The 23,959-nt window shown below is 40.7% G+C and overlaps 1 protein-coding gene across 4 annotated transcripts in view; it reads right to left on the reverse strand.

The window, feature by feature from the left end:
• The window catches only part of STIL (STIL centriolar assembly protein), a 63,869-nt gene that overhangs the window by 11,685 nt on the left and 28,225 nt on the right, over window positions 1-23,959 (reverse strand). For 3 of the 4 annotated variants that reach the window (XM_039473987.2, XM_074380778.1, XM_074380779.1), the window contains exons 11-15: window positions 20,585-20,699; window positions 18,494-19,459; window positions 15,258-15,423; window positions 7,618-7,849; window positions 1,761-1,974 (exon numbers count right to left, since the gene is read on the reverse strand). In XM_039473987.2, the coding sequence (XP_039329921.1) occupies window positions 1,761-1,974; window positions 7,618-7,849; window positions 15,258-15,423; window positions 18,494-19,459; window positions 20,585-20,699 (1,693 nt within the window). The remainder of the gene's footprint in view (window positions 1-1,760; window positions 1,975-7,617; window positions 7,850-15,257; window positions 15,424-18,493; window positions 19,460-20,584; window positions 20,700-23,959) is intronic. The other variant, XM_039473988.2, reaches the window with a different exon arrangement.

Consider the following 23,959-nt stretch of genomic DNA (forward strand, 5'->3'; position numbering starts at 1 on the left):
AGCCAAGACCGGGTGCAGTGGCTCACACCTGAAATTGCAGGCACTTTGGGAAGCCAAGGCGGGAGGCTTACTTGAGGCCAGAAGTTTGAGACCAGCCTGGCCAACAGTGTGAAACCCTGTCTCTGCTAATAATACAAAAATTAGCCGAGTATGTTGGCATGTGCCTGTGGTCCCGGCTACCAGGAAAGCTGAGACAGGAGAATTGCTTGAACCTGGGAGGTGGAAGCTCCAGGGTGCCAATATCACATCACTGCGCTCCAGCCTGGGCAACACAGTGAGACCCCCGTCTCCAAAAAATAAAAATAAAAAAAATAACCAGGTGTGGTGGCAGGCACCTGTAGTCCCAGCTACTTGGAAGGCTGAGGCGTAAGAATCACTTCAACCCAGGAGGTGGAGGTTGCAATGAACTGAGACCATGTCACTGAACTCCAGCCTAGGCAACAGAACAAGTCCCTGTCTCAAAAAAAAAAAAAAAAAAAAAAAAAAAAAAAAAAAAAATCATTTCAGTAATTCTCCAAGTATTTTCAAGGATTTATGCTTTTTTTTTTTTTTTTTCTTCTTCTTCTGAGACAGAGTCTCACATTGTTGCCCAGGCTGGAGTGCAGTGGTGCAATCTCCACTCACTGCAACCTCCACCTCCCAGGTTCAAGCCATTCTCCTGCCTCAGCCTCCCAAGTAGCTGAGATCACAGTTGCCCACCACCATCTCCAGCTAATTTTTTGTATTTTTAAAAAGATGGGGTTTCATTATGTTGGCCAGGCTGGTCTTGAACTCTTGACCTCGTAATCCACCTGCCTCAGCCTCCTAAAGTGCTGGGATTACAAGTGTGAGCCACTGTGCCTGGCTGCTAAATTTTTTATAAACAGGTTTTAAATAATGCTTTCATTTGATGATAATGTTTCAGTTACAAATTAGGCCTTTGTGATATTCACAGAATTAGGCTCCTTTTTTTTCTCACTTTCTAAATCAAGAATGACCTGTGATACTACTTCTGCATATTTCATTCCCTGAGCATACAAGCTACTCGCACCAGTCTAGGACCTAGCAAGCAAATAACAAATATGCATTCATTGACGAATACATAGGGCCCTGTGAAGTATGTTTAAGTAGCCTTCTCGCAAATGGACAAATCAAATGTTCTACAATTTGGGTGACAGTCACAGCCATGGTTTCTTTAACCATTAAGTCCCAGGTCATATTTTAAGATTTCTAAGACTAGTTCCTCTAACCAGAACTAACCCTTTATTCTGTGTTCTCTTTGCTTTACACTGCTACTTCTCAACAACCTGTCTTATAATTGTTTGTTACTAGTCTGCATGTGCTGTTGTTTCCCCTGGGCTCTCAAGGGCACAGACTGTTATATTCACCTTTATAGTATCGACTTCACTTAGCCTATTGCCTTACACTAAGCTAAGTATTTAATACACACTGGCTTACTTGAACTAAAATCAGTAAATATTATTATAAATATCCTGCTACTTTCCAATTTTCAAATTTCTCAGAAACTCTAATTTTGGTTTGAATTAGGCATATTTATACTTTAAAAATAAAGCTTTTTTCCTAAATATTTAGATATGTTTACAGTAAATTACTGAATTTAAGTTGTAATTTATGAAAAGCTAAAAGAAATGATACATTGTTAATTTGGCAAAAATCTTTTTATCTTAAGGTCTCAATCAGTTTAAATCCAGGAAAAGCTTAACTAGTATATCCTATATTAAATAACTTCTCTAAAAGATGAAATGCTCAAATTTTCTTACCAACAAATCCTGGTAAATTTTCTGGTTATCTGATGGTTGATGAGGCAATGGTTGCATTACTTGCTCAATTTTTGGTTCCCCTGATGTTTCAGAATTGTTGCTGGCACCCCCTGTTGGTCCAGTCTGTAAACACATGCTTACATTTTCTGCCAGCTGGCCATTTGGAAAGAACACAGGTACATCAGGTTCTTTCCTCTCAACTAGAGAAGAGCTGCTGGGAAGAATATATAATGTGTTAGTTATCAAGGTACTTTTAATATCTAATTGAAATGTAGTAACTCTGGAAGAAAGGGTTAAGATTCAAGCAGCATCTGATTTGTATTTTTAGCTCTTACTGATGCTACATAAACATACCATCTTAGCCAGGTACAGTGGTTCATGCCTGGAATCTGTGTTTTGGGAGGGCAAGGCAAAAGAATTGCTTGAGGCAAGAAGTTCAAGATCAGACGGGAATATAGCAAGACCCCAGCTATACAAAAAATTTTTTGATTAGCTGGGTGTGGCACCATGCACCTGTAATCTCAGCTGCTCGAGAAGCTGAGCAAGAGGATCACTTAGCCCAGGAACTTGAGACTGCAGTGAGCTATGATTGTATCACTATATTCAGCCTAGGTATCTGAGCAAGATCCTGTTTCTATAAGAAACAAAAACGAAAACGTCCCATCTTAACAGGCTGCATATAAACACTAAACCATGCCAGGCACAGTGGCATGTGCCTGTAGTCCCAGCTCTTTGGGAGGCTGAGGCTGGAGGATCACTTGAGTCCAGGGGTTCTGGGTTGTAGTGCGCTATGCCGATCGGGTGTCTGCACTAAGTTCAACATCAATATGGTGACCTCCCAGGAGCAGGGTACCACCAGGTTGCCTAAGAAGGGGTGAACTAGCCCAGGTCGGAAATGGAGCAGGTCAAAACTCCTGTGCTGATCAGTAGTGGGATCGTGCCTGTGAATAGCCACTGCACTCCAGCCTGGACAACATCGGGAGACCCCTTTTCTAAAAATAAATGGATAAATAAATAAAATTAAAATAAACTAAACCATGATACCTTTTAACTTGTGTTACTTATACTTAAGACAACTTTCAGGCCAGGCGCGGTGGCTCAAGCCTGTAATCCCAGCACTTTGGGAGGCGGAGGCGGGTGGATCACGAGGTCAATAATCGAGACCATCCCGGTCAACATGGTGAAACCCCGTCTCTACTAAAAATACAAAAAATCAGCTGGGCATGGTGGCGCGTGCCTGTAATCCCAGCTACTCAGGAGGCTGAGGCAGGAGAATTGCCTGAACCCAGGAGGCGGAGGTTGCGGTGAGCCGAGATCGCGCCATTGCACTCCAGCCTGGGTAACAAGAGCGAAACTCCGTCTCAAAAAAAAAAAAAAAAAAAAAAAAAAAAGACAACTTTCTTTGAAGCCTGGAAAACAAGCTGTTGATTTCTCCTGAACTTGATGGCAATGAAAATTTTAAGAGCATTTAAACATTTTAGATATGTTATTTGTTCATTCTAAGTTTTGGGGTTTTTTTTTTTTTTTTTTGACGGAGTCTCACTGTGTCACCCAGACTGGAGTGCAGTGGTGTTATCTTGGCTCACTGCAACCCCTGCCTCCCAGACTCAAGCAGTTCTCCTGCCTCAGCCTCCCAAGTAGCTGAGATTACAGGCAAGCACCACTGTGCCAAGCTAGTTTTTGCATTTTTAGTAGAGACAGGGTTTCACCATGTTGGCCAGGCTGGTTTCAAACTCCTGATTTCAAGCGATCTGCTCCCCTTGTAATGCGAGGATTACAGGCATGGGCCAACGCACCAGGCCCAAGTTTTAAAATAATAGTGAAGAAAAGGGAATCTCTGTACACTGTTAATGGAGATGCAGATTTGTATCAAATTATATTGCAAAAAACACTAAGGAGGTTCCTCAAAAAATTAAAAATAGAACTACCATATGTCCAGCAATAACATTACTGGGTTATCTATCTGGAAGAAATAAAATTAGTATGCCAAAAGACATATGTGCCCCTGTGCTAACTGTAGCACTATTCACAAGTCAAGATATGAAATCAACTGATGTGTCCATCAATGAATGAATGGATAAAGAAGATGTGATAAGTATAGACAATTCAGCCATTAAAAAAAAGGAAATTCTGAAATTTGCAATAAGATGGATGATTTGGAGAATATTATGCTTAGTGAAATAAGCCAGGCCCAGATTATCACTCATATATGGTATCTAAAAACATTTATCTTATAGAAGGAGAGAGCAGAATGGTGGTTACCAGAGGCTGGGGTGGTTGGGGAAGGCAAGTTGGGGAGATAGTGGTCAAAGAATATATATTTAGGCTGGCCGCAGTGGCTCACACTTGTAATCCCAACACACTGAAGGGTCAAGGGGGGCGATCACTTGAGGTGAGGAGATGGAGACCAGCCTGGCCAATGTGATGAAATCCCATCTCTTCTAAAAATACAAAAATTAGCTGGGTGTGGTAGTGCATGCCTGTGATCCCAGCTGCTCAAGAGGCTGAAGCAGGAGAATCACTTAAACCCAGGAGGTAAAGATTGCAGTGAGCCAGGATAGCCACTTCACTCCAACCCAGGCGACAGAGTGAGACTCTGTCTCAAAAATAAAAATAAAAAAGTAGTTAGGAGAAGTAATCCCAGCATTTTGGGAGGCTGAGGTGGGCAGATCACGAGGTCAGGAGTTCAAGACCATCCTGGCCAACATGGTGAAACCCCGTCTCTACCAAAAATAGAAAAATTAGCCAGGCGTGGTGGTGCACGCCTGTAATCCCAGCTACTCAGGAGGCTGGGGCAGGAGAATCACTTGAACCCGGGAGGCAGAGGCTGAAGTGAGCCGAGATCACACCACTGCACTCCAGCCTGAGTGACAGAGGGAGATTCCGTCTCAAAAAAAAAAAAAAGAAAGAAAGAAAGAAAGAAAATAAATTTGAAATAAAATAATAGTCAAGATTTTGTCAAATGAAATTCACAACCTGCCATTTATTTTTTTTCAGACAGGTTCTTTCTTTGTCACAGTGGCACAATCATAGCTGACTGCAGCTTCAGTCTCCCGGGCTCAAGTGATTCTCCCATCTCAGCCTCTTAAGTAGTAATGACTACAGGTGAGCACCACCACACCCGGCTAAGTTTTGTATTTTTTGTAGAGATGGGGTTTTGCCATGTTGCCCAGGCTGGTGTCGAACTCCTGAGCTCAAGCAATCCACCTGCCTCAGCCTCCCAAAGTGCTGAGATTACAGGCATCAGCCACTGTGCCCAGCATAAGATGACATTTATAAACACATAATATACTTGATGGTATTCCTTTTCTTGTTTATGCTTTTACGTATTTTATCGGTTTTATACAATGAGCATTTATTACTTTCAAAATTAGAAAATAAAACATTTTTAAAATAACTCGGGAAAGCAAGATTAAAAAACATGTTTCTGGTTAGAACAGTAATCTGTGGTTCTTGTATAAAACAGAGAAGCCCAGGTGTGGTGGGTCACACCTGTAATCCAAACACTTTGGGAGGTCGAGGCAGGTGGATCACAAGGTCAGGAGTTCAAGATTAACCTGGCCAAGATGGCAAAACCCCATCTCTACTCAAAATAAAAAAAAATTAGCCGAGAACAGTGGCAGGCACCTGTAATCCTAGTTACTCGGGAGGCTGAAGCAGAGAATTGCTTGAACCCAGGAGGCAGAGGTTGCAGTGCACTGAGATCACGCCACTATGCTCCAGCCTGGGCGACAGAGTGAGACTGTCTCACAAAAACAAACAAACAAAACAAATTAAAAAAAAAAGAAAAATTTCAAGCATGAGAGAATTATTTAACAAGCCACCGTATACAATGTTTCAAAAATTACCAACAAATATCCAATTTCATTTCATTTATACTCCTAGCCATTTCATTCTCCCACAGAATTAATGTGAAGCCAGTCTCAGATAATGTTTCGCATATAAATATTCTGGTTGTAGCTCTCAAAAATAGACTCTTTCATATATAATGGCAATATGGAGAATCTTTATAAATTTCCCCATCTCTCAGTGGCTCATGACTATAAACCCAGCACTTTAGAAGGCTGAGACAGGTGGATCACCTGAGGTCAGCCGTTCAAGATCAGCCTAGGCAACGTGGGAAGCTCCACCTCTACTAAAAATACAAAAATTGGCTGGGTATGGTGGCACATGCCTGTAATCCAGCTACTTAAGAGGCCTGGCCAACGTGGGAAGCCCCATCTCTACTAAAAATACAAAAATTAGCTGGGTGTGGTAGCACATGCCTGTAATTCAGCTACTTAAGAGGCTGAGGCTCAAGAATGGCTTGAACCTGGGAGACAGAGGTTGCAGTGAGCTGAGATAGTGCCATTGCACTCCAGCCTGGGTGACAGAGTGAGACTCTGTCTCAAAAATTAAATAAAATAGGCCAAGCACGGTGGCTCACACCTGTAATCCCAGCACTTTGGGAGGCCAAGACAGCTGGATCACCTGAGGTCAGTAGTTCAAGACCAGCCTGGCCAACATGGTGAAACCCCCATCTCTACTAAAATTACAGGCTGGGCACAGTGGTTCACACCTGCAATCCTAGCACTTTGGGTGGCCAAGGCAGGCAGATCAGGAGTTTGAGACCAGCCTGACCAACATGGTAAAACTCTGTCTCTGCTAAAAATACAACAATTAGCTGGGCGTGGTGGCATGCACCTATAATCCCAGCTACTCAGGAGGCTGAGAGAGGAGAATCACTTGAATCCAGGAGGCAGAGGTTGCAGTGAGCCGAGATTGCACCATTGCGCTCCAGTCTGGGCAAGAAACTGAGACTCCATCTCAAAAACAAAAAACAAAAAACAAAAATTAGCCCAGCATGGTGGCAGGTGCCTATAATCCCAGCTACTCAGGAGGCTGAGACAGGAAAATTGCTTGAACCCAGGAGGCAGAGGTTGCAGTCAGCTGAGATTGCATCACTGCACTCCAGCCTGGGCAACAAGAGTGAAACTCAAACTTAAAAAAAAATTTTAAATAAAATAAAATAATTGATTAAATGAAATAAAAAAAGGAAAATTTTCCATCTCCATCTGGAACCTAACATTATCAGAAACTCTAGAGTGAGGCCTGAGCTTGTATATTTTTGAAGTGTTCCAATTTCCGATTCGTCCAGACCGTTAATATAGCCAATGACTGGGCAGGGCGCAGTGGCTCACACCTGTAATCCCAGCACTTTGGGAGGCCAAGGCAGGCAAATCACAAGGTCAAGAGATTGAGACCATCCTGGTCAACATGGTGAAACCCCATCTCTACTAAAAACACAAAAAATTAGCCTGGCATGATGGCCTGTGCCTGTATAGTCCTAGCTACTTGGGAGACTGAGGCAGGAGAATTGCTTGAACCCTGGAGGTGGAGATTGCAGTGAGCCAGGATCACACCACTGCACTCCAACCTGAGCAAAAGAGTGAGACTTCATATCCAAAAATATATATATATATATTTTCAGACTGACATCTGAAAATGGTTCTAGAACGCTCAGTTAACAGTTACATAGAAATTACATAAGGTAAAGACATAATGAAAAGACATAAATGAAAATACCATTTAGAAAATAGTTTCTGAACAAAATAAAACAAAAAACCTGAACAGAACAGCAACTGTAATGAATAATAATGCACTGTATATTTCAAAATTGCTAATGTTCAACTTTAAATGTTTTTACCACAAAAAATGTTAAGTATGTGAAGTGATAGATTTATTGGTCTGACTTAATCATTCCACAATGTAAATATGCATCTAAACATTGTGCCCCACAAACACATTCAATTATTACGTGTCCGTTAAAATTTTTTTTTTTTAAGTAGGACAAAAGACTAAATCAAAGAGACCTTACTTGGATACAGAAAGTGGCTGGTTAAATTCTTCTTCCACAGCAACATTGCTCTCTTCAAAACTGGGAATATCAACTGCTCTTAATGAAGATGCACTACCTGGAGGACTTGTGACTTCATTATTAATATCCACAGAAAAATTCATGTCCTCACTGGAAATTTTGGTATCATCTTGCTTCAGCTGAGAGTTAGGCTCTTGATCATCACCTGCTGCATTCCAAAACAAGCTAGCACCTGGAGGTTAAATAATTTAAGATACTGAAACAAACATTCAACTTTAAAACTTATACTCTGACAAACCTTTGTTAAGAATAGGTGACCGGGTTCATGGTTAGGAAGAATCAATATCGTGAAAATGGCCATACTGCCCAAAGTAATTTACAGATTCAACGCTATCCCCATCAAGCTACCAATGATCTTCTTCACAGAACTGGAAAAAAACACCTTAAACTTCATATGGAACCAAAAGAGAGCCCACATAGCCAAGTCAATTCTAAGTAAAAGAACAAAGTGGGACGCATCACACTACTGGACTTCAAACTATACTACAAGGCTACAGTAATCAAAACAGCATAGTACTGGTACCAAAACAGAGATATAGACCAATGGAACAGAACAGAGGCCTCGGAGGCAACACAATATATCTACAACCATCTGATCTTTGACAAACCTGACAAAAACAAGCAATGGGGAAAGGATTCCCTGTTTAATAAATGGTGTTGGGAAAACTGGCTAGCCATGTGCAGAAAGCAGAAACTGGAACCCTTCCTGACACCTTACACTAAAATTAACTCCAGATGGATTAAACACTTAAACATAAGACCTAACACCATAAAAACCCTAGAAGGAAACTAAGGCAAAACCATTCAGGACATAGGCATAGGCAAGGATTTCACAACCAAAAGCATTGGCAACAAAAGCCAAAGTAGACAAATGGGACCTAATCAAACTCCACAGCTTCTGCACGGCAAAAGAAACAGTCAGTAGAGTGAATTGGCAACCAACAGAATGGGAAAAACTGTTTGCAGTTTACCCATCTGACAAAGGGCTGATATCCAGAATTTACAAAGAACTAAAACAGATTTACAAGAAAAAAACAAACAAGCCCATTCAAAAGTGGGTGAAGGATATGAACAGACACTTTACAAAAGAAGACATACAGGAGGCCAACAAACATATGAAAAAATGCTCACCATCACTGGTCATTAGAGAAATGCAAATCAAAACTACACTGAGATACCATCTCACGACAGAATGGCGATCATTAAAAAATCTGGAGACAACAGATGCTGGAGAGGATGTGGAGAAATAGGAACACTTTTACACCGTTGGTGGGAGTGCAAATTAGTTCAACCATTGTGGAAGACAGTGTGGTGATTCCTCAAAGACCTAGAAACAGAAATCCCATTTGACCCAGCAATCCCTTTACTGGGTCTATATCCAAAGGATTATAAATTGTTCTGCCATAAGGACACACGCACACAAATGTTCATTGCAGCAGTTTACAATAGCAAAGACCTGGAACCGACCCAAATGCCCATCGATGATAGACTGGACAGGGAAAATGTGGCACATATACACCATGGAATATTATGCAGCCATCAAAAACGATGAATTCATGTCCTTTGTAGGGACATGGATGAACCTGGAAACCATCATTCTCAGCAAACTGACACAAGAGCAAAAAATCAAACACTGCATGTTCTCACTCAGAAAATCAAACACCACATGTTCTCACTCATAGGCGGGTGTTGAATAATGAGAACACACGGACACAGGAAGGGCAGCACTACACACTGGGGCCTGTTGGGGGGAAACAGGGGAGGGACAGTGGGGGTGGGGAGTTGGGGAGAGATAGCATGGGGAGAAATGCCAGATATAGGTGAAGGGGAGGAAGGCAGTAAATCACACTGCCACGTGTGCACCTATGCAATTAAAAAAAAAAAAAGAAAGAAAGAAAGAATAGCTGGACAGGCAAGGTGGCTCATGCCTATAATCCCAGCACTTTGGGAGGCCAAGGTGGGTGGATCACAAGGTCAGAAGTTCAAGACCAGCCTGGCCAAGATGGTGAATCCCTGTCTCTACTAAAAATACAAAAATTAGCTAGGCACAGTGGTATGCACCTGTAATCCCAGCTACTCGGGAGGCTGAGGCAGGAGGATTGCTTGAACCCAGGTGACAGAGGTTGCAGTGAGCCACGATTATGGCACTGCACTCCAGCTTGGGTAATAGAGTGAGACTCTGTCTAAAAAAAAAAAAAAAAAGAACTGCTATACTGGCCTGGTGCAGTGGCTCACGCCTATAATCCCAACACTTTGAGAAACAGAGGTGGGAGGATCACTTGAGCTCAGGAGTTCAAGACTAGGGTGGGCAACATGCAGAAATACCGGCTCTACAAAAAAAAAAAAAAAATCCAAAAAAATTAGCCAGGCATGGTAGTGTGCCTGTAGTCTCAACTACTTGGGAGGCAGAGATGGGAGATCACTTGAGCCCAGCCAGGAGATCAAGGCTGCAATCAGCTGCTGTGATCGTGCCACTGCACTCCAGCCAGGGCAACATAGTAAGACTCTGTCTCAAAAAAAAAAAAAAAAAAAAAAAAAAAAAAAAAAAAAAGCTATCTTAATACAATTCCTTAGATCTTAGAACTAAGTTTTTAGATTATATTTCCTCAGAAATACTAGGAAGAGGTAGGTGGAAGACAGAAAGAGAGAAAATTGGGGACAGGTGGGGTAGAAGGGCGCATTCTGGATTCTGCTTTTTCAAGAAAAATGGCTCTGAAATGATTTGCTTTATATATTAAGGTTCTGAATATGATCTGTGGGGTTGGGTGTGTATATTGAAAACCACTGTTCTGAATAACATGAGATACTATATAAAATACAAATCCCTAGGTTCTCTGGTTTTGATACTTAAATGCAATATTTAAGAGACTACATTGGGAATGCATCGGACATGTGTAATTTCCGTAATACCAGGCAGGTATTTAAAAAATCAGATGTTTCCCAATCTTTTTTTTTTGTTTTTGAGGCAGGGTGTCACTTTTTTTACACAGGCTGGAGTGCAGTGACACAAACAATCATAGCTCACTGCAGCTCCAATCTCCCTAGGCTCAAGTGATCCTCCCACCTCAGCTTCCTGAGTAGCTGGGACTACAGGTGCATGCCACCATGTGTGGCTATTTTTTTTTTTTTTTAAAGACAAGTCTTCACCATGTTGACCAAGCTGGTCTTGAACTCCTGGCATCAAGGGATCCACCTGCCTTGGCCTCCCAAAGCGCAGACACTATAGGTGTGAGCCACTGTGCCTGGCCTATTCTGCAATCTTTATGAGCTATTTGGGTGTAGTATTGTTTACTTACTCTCTTTCTTTGCATTAACTCTATTTTTACTGAGCCTCATCATTTCTGTAAAATCATAGATTTGATATGCTTATTGTATTTATACCTATGAGTATTGAAAAAGATATATTTACAAAATATAAACATTACCCTGTTTAACACCTGAAATCATCTTTTGTACCACAAGTCATATGCATTCTATAATTTGAAAAATATTGCTACTATATAATGGTTTAAACAGACGGTTAAAACCAAAAAGTAGGCCGGGCATGGTGGCTTATGCCTATAATCCCAGCACTTTGGGAGGCTGAGGTGGGTGGATCATGACGTCAGGAGTTTGAGACCAGCCTGGCCAACATAGTGAAACCCCCATCTCTACTAAAAATATAAAAATTAGTCAGGTGTGGTGGCATGTGCCTACAGTCCAGCTACTCAGGAGGCTGAGGCAGGAGAATCACTTGAGCCTGGGTGGCTGAGGTTGCAGTGAGCCAAGACCACGCCATTGCACTCCAGCCTGTGTGACAGAGCAAGACTCTGTCTCAAAAAAAAAAAAAAAAATTCATTTTCTACATAAGTAATAACTGAATCTGCATCTATGAAGTTTTAAAATATTTGACTTCTATATATCATGTTTGAAAACTTGTTTAAAATAATCTCAGAATATCAGATCAGGTGGTGAGGAACAGTGGCTCATTCTAGCACTTAGGGAGCCAAGGTGGGCACATCACCTGAAATCAGGAGTTTAAGACCAGCCTGGTCAACATGGTGAAACCCCATCTCTACTAAAAATACAAAATTAGCCAGGCATAGTGGCGCATGCCTGTAATCCCAGCTACTCAAGAGGCTGAGGCAGGAGGACTGCTTGAACTCAGGAGGCAGAGGTTGCAGTGAGCTGAGATCACATCATTGCACTCCAGCCTGGGCGACAAGAGTGAAACTCCAGCTCCAACAACAACAACAACGACAACAACTACAACAAAGAGGTCAGGAGCAGTGGCTCATGTCTGTAATCTCAGCACTTTGGGAGGCCAAGGCAGATCATCTGAGGTCAGGAGTTCAAGACCAGCCTGGCCAACATGGTGAAACCCCATCTCTACTAAAATACAAAAATTAGCCAGGCATGGTGGCAGGTGCCTGAATCCCACCTACTTGGGAGGCTGAGGCAGGAGAATCGCTTGAACCCAAGAGGTGGAGGTTGCAGTAAGCAGAGATTGTGCTACTGCACTCCAGCCTGGGCAACAGAGCCAGACTCCATCTCAAAAAAAAAAAAAGAAAAAAGAAAGTAAGGAAAAGAATAAAAAGCCAAGCACAGTGGCTCACCCCTGTAATTCCAACACATTGGGAGGCCAAGACAGGTGGATTGCTTGAGACCAGCCTGGGCAACATGGCAAAACCCTGTCTCTACCAACAAACAAACAAAAACAATTTCAGAATATCAGTTCAAACGTGTGAATAACTTCATTTAATTACTTATTTATCTAGTACACATTATGTTTTAGGCATCATGTTATGAAATTAGATACAGTGGTGAACCAGCCAGTATTCCAGATCCCAAAAGCTTACAGTCTGCTGATTCAGATGATAAGCAACTATAATAGAATAAAGAATTTTACAAGAAGACATAGGATGATCCCAAACTTTTTGGTATATTAGCTCATACTATCCACAAGCTCCTTTACCACCAGCCCTCTATGACATACACACCACATACTTTCTTGGGAACTATCTACCACCCCTGCAATCCACCAAGGTGGGACTACTGTTGCAGATATGTCCCTGTTATGTGTTTCTCAACCTACTTACCATTGAACCAGGGATTAAAACCTAATCCAAAGTAGGTCATTCAGGTTCTCTGCAATTTGATGCTTGAACCAAACGACAGCAAAATGGTTTATATATATGATTAGGACTGTGTAACACATATTTAGCTTATATAACACAAGCTCTAGGTCAGCCACATTTTAAAATATAAAGCAGCGAAAGGCAGACTACAGACAAAATTGAGTAAAACAGCCACACAGAATAACTGGAATGTCTTAATGATTTTCCAGTTTCTAATTACAGTGTTTTCCTAAAGTCCAGCTCCATTCTTGGCCTTGGCTTCTACAAAACATCCCATATTCTTCCAGTCAATTCCTTTTCCTTGCTTAAATTAGTTCAAAGTGGTTTACGTTACTTGGCATCAAATAATTTTAACTAATATGGGTCAGTACTTGAATGTGACTTACAAATGTGCATGTGGCTCTTGCTCCCAGCTGCATGGATAGCTTAGATAATACATAGGTTCAGAAAAGGAGTATAGAACTTATTTCTTTATTTTTCCTCTTAGACTTTTATTATCCAGCCTCAAATCTTCATCCGTTACTTCCATATCTGTAAGTCTATGTCATCAACCCACTTGCACTCCTATTCTTCTGACATTTGAGTTTCTCTATTCATATTCCCTAAGCAGCTTGATCTCAAGAGATATGTAGGCTGACTTCATCCTCTATCCTCTGCTTCTCTAACTTGCTTCCATCTGTTAAATGGTACTACCCATTCCCCTCTGTCATCCAGGGTTAAAATCATACAGTAACTTTTATTTAGTATATTTAATTAACCTAATTTTGGAATAACTCTAGATTTAAAGCAAAGATAATATGGAGCTCCTAAATACTTCTCATCCAGTTTCCCCTGATGTCAACATCTTATATACATTTGTTAAAATCAAGACACCAACATAGTACATTAATATTAACTAAAATCCAGGCTTTATTTGGATTTCATCAATTTTTCCACTAATGTCCTTTTTCTGTGCCAGAATCCAACCCAGTATATCACATTGCATTTAGCTGGAGTAACTTTTCAGTCCTCCCTCTTCCTCAACTGCTATATCCAATTAGTATAAAATCTTAACAGCATCTACATGACCATTCTCAAGCTCCCCTCCCCATTCTTACTGCCACCAAAACTATAACTTGGAGCTCTGTTTTCTCATTGAGCCCATAATATTTTCTTTTTTTTTTTTTTTTTTTGAGACGGAGTTTCACTCTTGTTACCCAGGCTGGAGTGCAATGGCACGGTCTCGGCTCACCGCAACCTCCGCCTCCTGGGTTCAGGCAATTCTCTTGCCTCAGCCTCCTGAGTAGCTGGGATTACAGGCACGCACCACCATGCCCAGCTAATTTTTTGTATTTTTAGTAGAGATGGGGTTTCACCATGTTGGCCAGGATGGTCTCGATCTCTTGACCTCGTGATCCACCCGTCTCGGCCTCCTAAAGTGCTGGGATTACAGGCTTGAGCCACTGCGCCCGGTGAATATTTTCTTTATTCAATCTGCTCTCCCATCCCTCGACTCCATCTACTGAAATCCTGCATACCCTCCGAGGACCAGACTCAATAACAACTGCATAGATGAAACCCTTCCTGATCCATCAAACCACAACTGATTTCTCTTATTAGAATTGAGTCCAGCCAGGCTGGGCGCAGTGGCTCACTCCTGTAATCCTAGCACTTTGGGAGGCTGGGGTGGGTGGATTACCTGAGCCCAGGAGTTTGAGACCAGCCTGAGCAAAATGGTGAAACCAGTCTCTACAAAAAAATACAAAAATTAGCCAGGCATTGTAGTGCGTGCCTGTAGTCCCAGCCACTCAGAAGGTTGAGGTGGGAGGATCACCTGAGCCTGGGAGGTTGAGGCTACAGTGAGCCTTGATTGTGCCACTACACTTCAGCCTGGCAACAGAGTGAGATCCTGTTTCCAATAAAAATAAAAATAAAAAATAAAAAAAGAATTAGGTCCATGACTGGGTGTGGTGGCTCACTCCTATAATCCCAGCATTTTCGGAGGCCAAGGTGGGCGGATCACCTGGGGTCAGGAGTTTGAGACCAGAGTGGCCAACAAGGCTAATCCCATCTCTACTAAAAATACAAAACTTAGCCGGGCGTGGTGGTACATGCCTGTAGTCCCAGCTACTCAGGAGGCTGAGGCAGGAGGATTGCTTGAACCTGGGATATGGAGGTTGCAGTGAGCTGAGACCGCACCACTGCACTCTAGCTTGGGCAACAGAGCATGAATGCATCTCAAAAAAAAAAAAATTGGGTCCAGCCTAGGAAAGTAGCAAAACCAAACAATACATCATGTTATGCAGTTTGCAGGTGTAGTTTTATTTCACAAAGAGTAAAATAACACAAAAACCTAAGTCACACTCTCATCACCTTGGTTTTTGTTCCTATTCCACTGTGCATCAATTTAAATATAAAAATTCAAAAACCAGATATGAAAAGCATTTTTTAAAATTTCCTTACAAATAAAAAAACTGAAATTACCTGTGCTCACAGCAATGCTTACACTTTTTCTCATGTGCAAGCCAGGGGAAGACTGTGCTTCCACAGAAACCAACTCCATTTGTCTTCCAGCTTGTACTGTGTCTTCAACAGTGGTTGTTTTAGGGGAACAGGGCATCAGAGACTGTGCTTCTAACAAACGCTGAATCTGTATCAATTAAAAACATACTTTAAACTGACAGGGAAGTAATCAAAACTGGCAGCAGTTTAATAATGAATTACAAAGAACTCTAGTTATAAGAAACTGACTTTTAAGTCAATTTTCCCACATTTCAACTAGACCAGGCGTCCCCAAACTTTTTACACAGGGGGCCAGTTCACTGTCCCTCAAACCATTGGAGGGCTGCCACATACTGTGTTCCTCTCACTGACCACCAATAAAAGAGGTGCCCCTTCCTGAAGTGCGGCAGGGGGCCGAATAAATGGCCTCAGGGGGCCGCATGCGACCCCCGGGCTGTAGTTTGGGGACGCCTGAACTAGACCATACCATGAAACTTATTCAATCTAGAAAGCCATTCTCACTAGATAAGAAGCACTTTTACTTTTCTTTTATTTTATTTTATTTTTGAGAGAGGGTCTTGCTCTGTCACCCAGGCTGGAGAGCAGTGGTGTATTCATGGCTTATTGCAGCCTCGACCTCAAGGACTCAATCAATCCTCCTATCTCAGCCTCCTGGGTAGCTGGAACTACAGGCATGCACCACCACTGCCTGGCTAATTTTCATATGTTTTGTAGAAACGGGGTTTTGCCATATTGCCCAGGCTGGTCTCGAACTCCTGGGCTCAAGCAATCTGTCCACCTCAGCCTTTAAGTATACATTTAAAAGCAAAACATAAAGGTGTTTAGATTAGTATTTATAAGTTGATACTCATGTAAAAAAGTGTGAATGATGAGCTAAGATAGTGCCATTGCACTCCAGCTTGGGCAACAAGAGCAAAACTCCGTCTTGGAAAAAAAAAAAAGGTACCTAAAAAAAAATTTAAGTTCATATACAAATATATATATATATATATATATATATATATATATATATATGAAAAATACTATGTGTCTTTACACACAGAGGCTTTTTTATATCATATTTCATATTTTCTAAATATTTTCTAGATAATCTAGACCAGGGCCTGTGGTCTATAATATTACATTTTAAGTATACAAATTCCAAGTGACTAAGATTTCTAAATAGCATAATGGGTCCTTTTTCTAATTAGTCTTTTTTTGAACAAGACAGGAAATCAGTAAATAAATGAGAAATAACTGTTTTCAATGTAAAAATATTTAGGTATATTAAAACTTTTGTTAAGTGTTTATAATGTTAAATTCCAATTGATATTTTACATTATCCAGGAATGGTGACTCACGCCTATAATCCTAGTACTCTGGGAGGTCAAAGCAGAAAGATCACTTGATCCCAGGAGTTCAAGACCAGTCTGGTCAATATAGTGAGAACTCTTCTTTAAAAAAAAAAAAAAAAATTAAAAAAAATTATACTGGCCGGGCGCGGTGGCTCAAGCCTATAATCCCAGCACTTTGGGAGGCCGAGGCGGGTGGATCATGAGGTCAAGAGATCGAGACCATCCTGGTCAACATGGTGAAACCCCGTCTCTACTAAAAATATAAAAAATTAGCTGGGCATGGTGGCACGTGCCTGTAATCCCAGCTACTCAGGAGGCTGAGGCAGGAGAATTGCCTGAACCCAGGAGGCGGAGGTTGTGGTGAGCCGAGATCGTGCCATTGCACTCCAGCCTGGGTAACAAGAGCGAAACTCCGTCTCAAAAAAAAAAAAAAAAAAAAAATTATACTTTACAATTTCAAAGAATTGATCTAGGTTTAAAAAACAGCAGAGCTAAATTTTTCTCAGATGTTTCCAAAGCATTTTCACTGATTTGAAAAATGTCATTGTCTTTTTTTTGATAAAATGGAAAACACTGTAACTCCAATTTTATAGAACAAAGATTTTTAAAAAAATCATATGTATATATATGCATATTATACAGGTATTTGCATAGTTACAGGATCATGAAAAAAATTTTTTAAATACATTTCAGGTTGTTCCCTCTGGTGTTGGGGGGAAAGAGAGGAACAGCTGGTTTGGGGTAGGTATGTGAAAGAAGGACATCTGTGAGGAAAGAAGAAAGAAGACAACATTTACAGACTAAACTCTGCACAAGGATATAATTAAGACTAAGAACTCTGTAGAGACTAGCCTGATCAACATGATAAAACTTCATATCTACTAAAAATACAAAAATTTAGCAGGGCATGATGGTGCATGCCTGTAATCCCAGCTACTAGGGGGTGCTGAGGCAGGAGAATCACTTGAACCTGGGAGGTAGAGGCTTCAGTGAGCCTTGATCACACCACTGCACTCCAGCCTGGGCAACAGAATGAGACTCTACCTCAGAAAACAAAAGACTAAGAAACCCGCAACAGAGGTCCTGGAAAGGGAACATTTCAGAATACAAGAAGTAGAATAAGTCCAGTATAGATATACAGAAAGGTTCTAACTATTTCTTTAAGGGCATACTGGCTAAGCATTATACAGGGTTGACAAACTAGAGATGAAGCAGAAGCCATTATCCAGACTTTATATTTAACTGTATATAAAGGTTTAGTTAATCATAACAGACTTTTCATTAGAGGCAAAAAATAAAAGAAAAATACAATTCTATTGTAGGTTAGGATACGCCTAAGATGGTTTTACTACTAACTAGCAATGTGGCATTGGGTTAAATTATTCTCTCTAATCCTCATTTTACTTACCTGTAAAACAAGAGGATCAGGCCACTTGTGGTGGCTCATGTCTGTAATTCCAGCACTTTGGGAGGCCAAGGCAGGCAGATCATGAAGTCAGGAGTTCGAGACCAGCCTGACCAACATGGTGAAATCTCATCTCTACTAAAAACACAAAAATTAGCTGGGCATGGCAGCACATGCCTGTAATCCCAGCTACTCAGGAGGCTGAGGCAGGAAAATTGCTTGAACCCAGGAGGCAGAGGTTGCAGTGAGCCAAGATCATTGCACTCCAGCCTGGGCGACAGAATGAAACTCTGGCTCAAAAGAAAAAAAGACGGCCTAGAATTCAGTTCCAAGATCTCTTCTAATTCTGACATTCTACATTTATATTCTATAAAACATAACTACTGAGAAGTACCAGTTTTTAAGAAATCATAATTAATACCAAGAATTTAATAGGACTAGAAAAGCACCAAGCAAACCTGTGCCTGAAGTAGTCTTAGCTGTCTGTCTTGTTCTGTGAGGAATCGATATGCATCAGGAGATAGTCCCATCATTCCATTATCTGACTCAGTCTTGGGTGTGTGCACACACACTGTGCAAGGCTGTGGGTTACATGAGTCCATATGTGAAGGAAGTCTTGCCACAGGTGATGGTTCTATATTGCTGTGGGGAGAACAACCATCCATAGCTCCCTGAGGTCTCAAGGCTATAGGACTACTTGAAGAACAGAATGCATTACAGTAGAGAGTTGGACATCCACTTGGGTGAAATAATGAATGCTTTTGAAGAGCTTCAGACTGGACATCTTGAATGGATCCAACTGTATTTGCTCCTTGCCAAGAATTTAGTGAACTACATTGAATATGGCTGTGATGTTGACAACACCTGCAAACGTTTGTGGAACAGTAAGATGGCGGTGGGGGAGTAGGTACCTGAAGTTCCATTGGCCTTCCTGAATTATGGGGTAAAAAAACAAAATTACGTGGTTGGGACTGTGGGGCAAGAGAAGACTGCCTAGAATTAAGTGTGGAGGGTCTTATAGGACACTCTTTGTTTTGTACATTTCCAGCAGTAACTGCTTGGAGCTTTTCAAGCGTATCAGGAGATGGCCCATTATGAGAAGACGGTTTAACACTGTTTGTGGTATGCGGGTTCACTTTCTTACAGGCAGGTGGCTGTCTTACTTTGCAGTGTCTCAAAAGAGCTGTATCCTGGTTTAACTGATTTGGTATTCCTCTCAAGGAAGGCTCTCCAGCTTCAACTTCTGGACTGTGTTTCTCATCATAAACCTGGGGTTGCAATGGCTTCAAGTGTTCAGAGTGGTTAATCAAAGGAGAATTTTCATTATTCACCATTTCCAATGGAGCAGGCAAAGGGTTTGATTCTATGAAATTGCCATCTAACACAAGTGAAAGTTCAGGAACTGATGGTTGGATCTTAGAAATCTACAAATAAGAAAGAAACAGAAAAAAAAGTATTTTCTTTTAGGAGAAAATGTATCCTTTATTTTCCTCAGACCAGTATTGCCCAGATCATATCTAATTACATATTAACAAGTGTTCATTCTTTATGTAGACCATCAGCAAATATTTTCCAGGCATGTTTTATGTGCTAAGCCCTAGAAATACAATTTTAAGCAAAATAAACAAGGTCCTTGCCCTAAAAGAATATAACTAAACACTTCCCAAACTTATTTAATAATGGAGCTCTTTTTATTAAAACGCTAACACTGCTAAGATCACAAAACACAGTATAAAAAAGTTTTATACAACTTTTTAAATCCTCGCTCTGCAAAAAATAAAAATTATCACAGGCAGAATGTTTTCACAGACCTAGTAACAAATGTTTATGTACCTTAAATAGTAAAATCTTCCAATAAATATTTCTCCACTAAGAAGTCACTCACTCGTATTCCTTCTATTGTTATCAACTAAGAGTTGGAAAGCAAAAAAGAGTAAACAAAATACTCGCTGTGATGAATTTGGTTATAATTTGATATTAACTTTAAAAAATCCTTCCCATTCTTTTTTCTTCTAAAATAAGTAATTACACCAATTAAACAACAATTCTAAAATAACCCACAGGTTGGTAGCAATCCAAAAATTGTGACAAGAATTTTAGCAATTAACCTCTGAAAGTAAGTAGAATGTTTTCTCAGAATACAATGATAAAAACCAGTGTCAAGCTCTAGTGATAGCATATAATGTTGAGTCTATATGGTTCTTAGCATCAGATTCTAAAACCAAACCTCCTGAATTAGAATCCCAACTTTACTACTAACTAATTATATGATCTTGGGTAGGTAATTTAACCAATCTATGCCTCAGTTTACTCATATATGCGTATTACATATATATTACACACGTATGTATTATTAGATATAATATGCATAATTATATGTAACTGTGAGATACTTATATCTCTATATATAGATATATCCATAGAGATATAAATAGCTAGATATATATAAGAATGATACTTAGGTTTCAGGTAGTATTATCTAGTGTTTTAATATGATGAGACTTAGGTCTCTAACCACAAAAGTGAATGCATTTTAAAATCAGTGATACCTTCTGACTCACTGGATGAGGACTAGGAATTGGTCTTGGAGAAAAATCTTCATCTTCAACACCAGAGTCGTGATCATTTATTGGCATTTTTCGAAGAGATAACTTTTGGGAAGACCTAAAGGAATAGAAGGGGAGACCAGAAAAGCCTTTGGTAATCCAGTGTTTGTTCTTTTTCTAGAAATTGAATGAAGTCCTTTAATAAGTTGCAGTAATACTCAGATCATTTAACTTAGTATCTGACAACCACAAATTATTTTATTTTGCAGGCCAGTGTTAGTTGACAAGGGAAGCTGTCCTAGTCAGCCTTAATAAACTACCCTACTTGCCTGATCATGGCAAGTTTAACCTTGTATTGTTAATGTCACAACAAATCAACAGTCACTGGGCACCCTCTAGTTGATCACTCTGATGAATACAGAAATAAATGAGACAGTACTTACTGTCAAAAAATTTATAATCTGGCATTAAAGGCATATACTTAGTATATTAAACACACTGTATTACAAACCCTCTGTATTAAGATGGAAAGCCAAATAAGAAATTAGATTTTCCTATGTACTTACATCTGTGATGGGAAAATACTTTGAGAAATCAAGGAACTACCCTCCCATTTAGTCAGGTATAGTCATTGTATCACAGATGGCATGCCCCGGAGAAACAGAAAATTTCTCAGTGCTGGTATAGTTTTAAAAGCTGAAATTAGTGTTTAAGACTAAAGATATGGAATACTATATGCAGCAGGCTTTTTCACATCCTATACTAGACAAAGTCTCTATAGTATGTGCAAAAAGAAAAGCCAGAATGAAGCTAACGGCACTCAAAATTAGTGGGATCCCTAAAAAAGCATCCTGCATTCTGTTTCATGCAAGTTGAATCCTCCCTAGCGGGGATAACAACAGAAACTCCAAGGCAGATGTGAAAATCAAACAGCAGGCCAGGTACGGTGGCTCACACCTGTAATCCCAGCACTTTGGGAGGCCAAAACAGGTGGATCACATGAGGTCAGGAGTTCAAGACCAACCTGGCCAACATGGTGAAACCCTGTCTCAAAAAAAAAAAAAAAAGAAAGAAAGAAAATCAAGCAGCAGAAGAGACCTTTTGCCCTAAATCTTGATAGTCTGAAGAGACAGATCCTCACAGAGTTGCTCCTGTACAAGGTATTACAATGAAGCAATCAGAATGTCTGCATAATGTTTAAGCAGAAATGAGTCTCCAACAGTACCACAAACCTTTTCTCTGACACCCAAGACAGCTTAAGATATATAATGTATTCTAAAGTGCTCAGTACAGCATGGACAGAAAACAAGAGAGCCAGTGGCCTGAATAGGGTCAAAGGTTGCAGCAGGAACCTGCACAAATCTGACAAAGACCAGATGCAAATGAAAACTCCTCAGCAGATTGTAGCACAGATGGATGAGAATCATGTCACCCCATATCACCAATACTGACATACCATTAATCCCTGCTACATTACACATAACCCCAGAGAAAAGGGAAAAAAGAAACCTTAAAATAACTAAAATTTGGTGTCTATAATCCAGTAGAATAAATAGGGGCCTAAAACAGATTTTTTTTTTTTTTTTGAAACAAAGTCTCGTTCTTGCCCCCTAGGCTAGAGTGCAATGGTGCGATCTCGGCTCACTGCAACCTCCACCTCCCAGGTTCAAGTGATTCTCCTGCCTCAGCCTCCTGAGTAGTTGGGATGACAGCGGCCTGCCACCACGCACAGCTAATTTTTGTATTTATAGTAGAGACAGGGTTTCACCATGTTGGCCAGGCTGATCTCGAACTCCTGACCTCAGGTGATCCGCCCACCTCAGCCTCCCAAAGTGCTGGGATTACAGGCATAAGCCACCACACCCAGCCTAAAATAGATACTAAGTTCAATTACTAATATTTTTAAGTTACATATTTTCTGTACATCTGAGTTGTGGCATGGAATTAATATCTGTTTTGTACTTATGATGAGCATATACACAAAACTGTTGACACTGAGCAATAAAAGCCATTTGTTAGCTTTTTTGGGGAACAGATAGAGTCTTGCTCTGTTGCTCAGGCTGGAGTGCAGTAGCATGATTTCAGGTCACAGGAACCTCCACCTCCAAGGTTCGAGTAATTCTCGAGCCTCAGCAATTGAGTAGCTTGGACTATAGATATATGCCACCATGCCCGGCTAATTTTTGGAATTTTAGTAGAGATAGAGTTTCACCATGTTGGCCAGGCTGGTCTTGAACTCCTGATTTCAGGTGATCCACCCACTTGGCCTCCCAAAGTGCTGGGACTGCAGCTGTGAGCCACCGTGCCAGGTCGGGAATATCTTCTTTACCACAAAAGGTAGAATATACTGACCCAAGAAGTCACAAGCCTTTATTTAATTAATATTCTCCAAATGTGTTTTATAAGTTTTAAAACAATCTCTTTTTTTAGGTAGACGTTACTTTTTTTTTTTGAAACAGGGTCTCACACTTTAGGTCTTCACCAGGCTGAAGTGCAGCAGCAGGATCTCAGCTCACTGCAACCTCTGCCTCCTGGGTTCAAGCAATTCTCCCACCTCAGCCTACCAAGTACCTGGGATTACAAGCAAGCTTCACCATGTCTGGCTAATTTTTGTATTTTTAGTAGAGACAGGGTTTCACCATATTGGCCAGGCTGGTCTCAAACTCCTGACCTCAAGTGATCTACCTGCCTTGACCTCCCAAGGTGCTGCGATAACAGAGGTGAGCCATCATACACAGCTAGTAGTTACTTTTATAGTAGTTTATCTGACAGGTCCATATTTAAAACTGTAAGGAAGGGCTGAGCACAATGGTTCACACGTATAATCCCAGCACTTCGGGAGGCCAAGGCAGAAGGATCAGCTGAGGCTTAGGAGCTCGAGAACAGCTTGGCCAATACAGTGAGACCCCACATCTAATTTAAAAATTAAAATAAGAAACTTATAATGAAAGAAAGAACAAACAGAAAGCACTAAACAAAACAAGAAGCAGATTCTTTCTAAGCAAGACAACTTCTTGACAAATACTTTTGTGTTTCTCCTATATAATACATCAACCCAAATGAAAACCATATCAGAATTGCCATTTCATTAAAATTACTATCCTACTTCCTAGTGAATATGAAAGAATGCATTTAAAGCAAAGGTACTTATGGTACATAAGATTTAAAAATTGTTTCATCAGAAATAACTTACACTCTGGCAGGGCGTGGTGGCTCACACCTGTAATCCTAGCACTTTGGGAGGCCAAGGTGGGCGGATCACGAGGTCAGGAGATCGAGACCATCCTGGCCAACATGATGAAACCTCATCTCGACTAAAAATACTAAAAAATTAGCTGGGCATGGTGGTGTATGCCTGTAATCCCAGCTACTTGGGAG

Source organism: Saimiri boliviensis, chromosome 11 (genome assembly GCF_048565385.1).
Source record: "Saimiri boliviensis isolate mSaiBol1 chromosome 11, mSaiBol1.pri, whole genome shotgun sequence".
NCBI lineage: Eukaryota > Metazoa > Chordata > Mammalia > Primates > Cebidae > Saimiri > Saimiri boliviensis.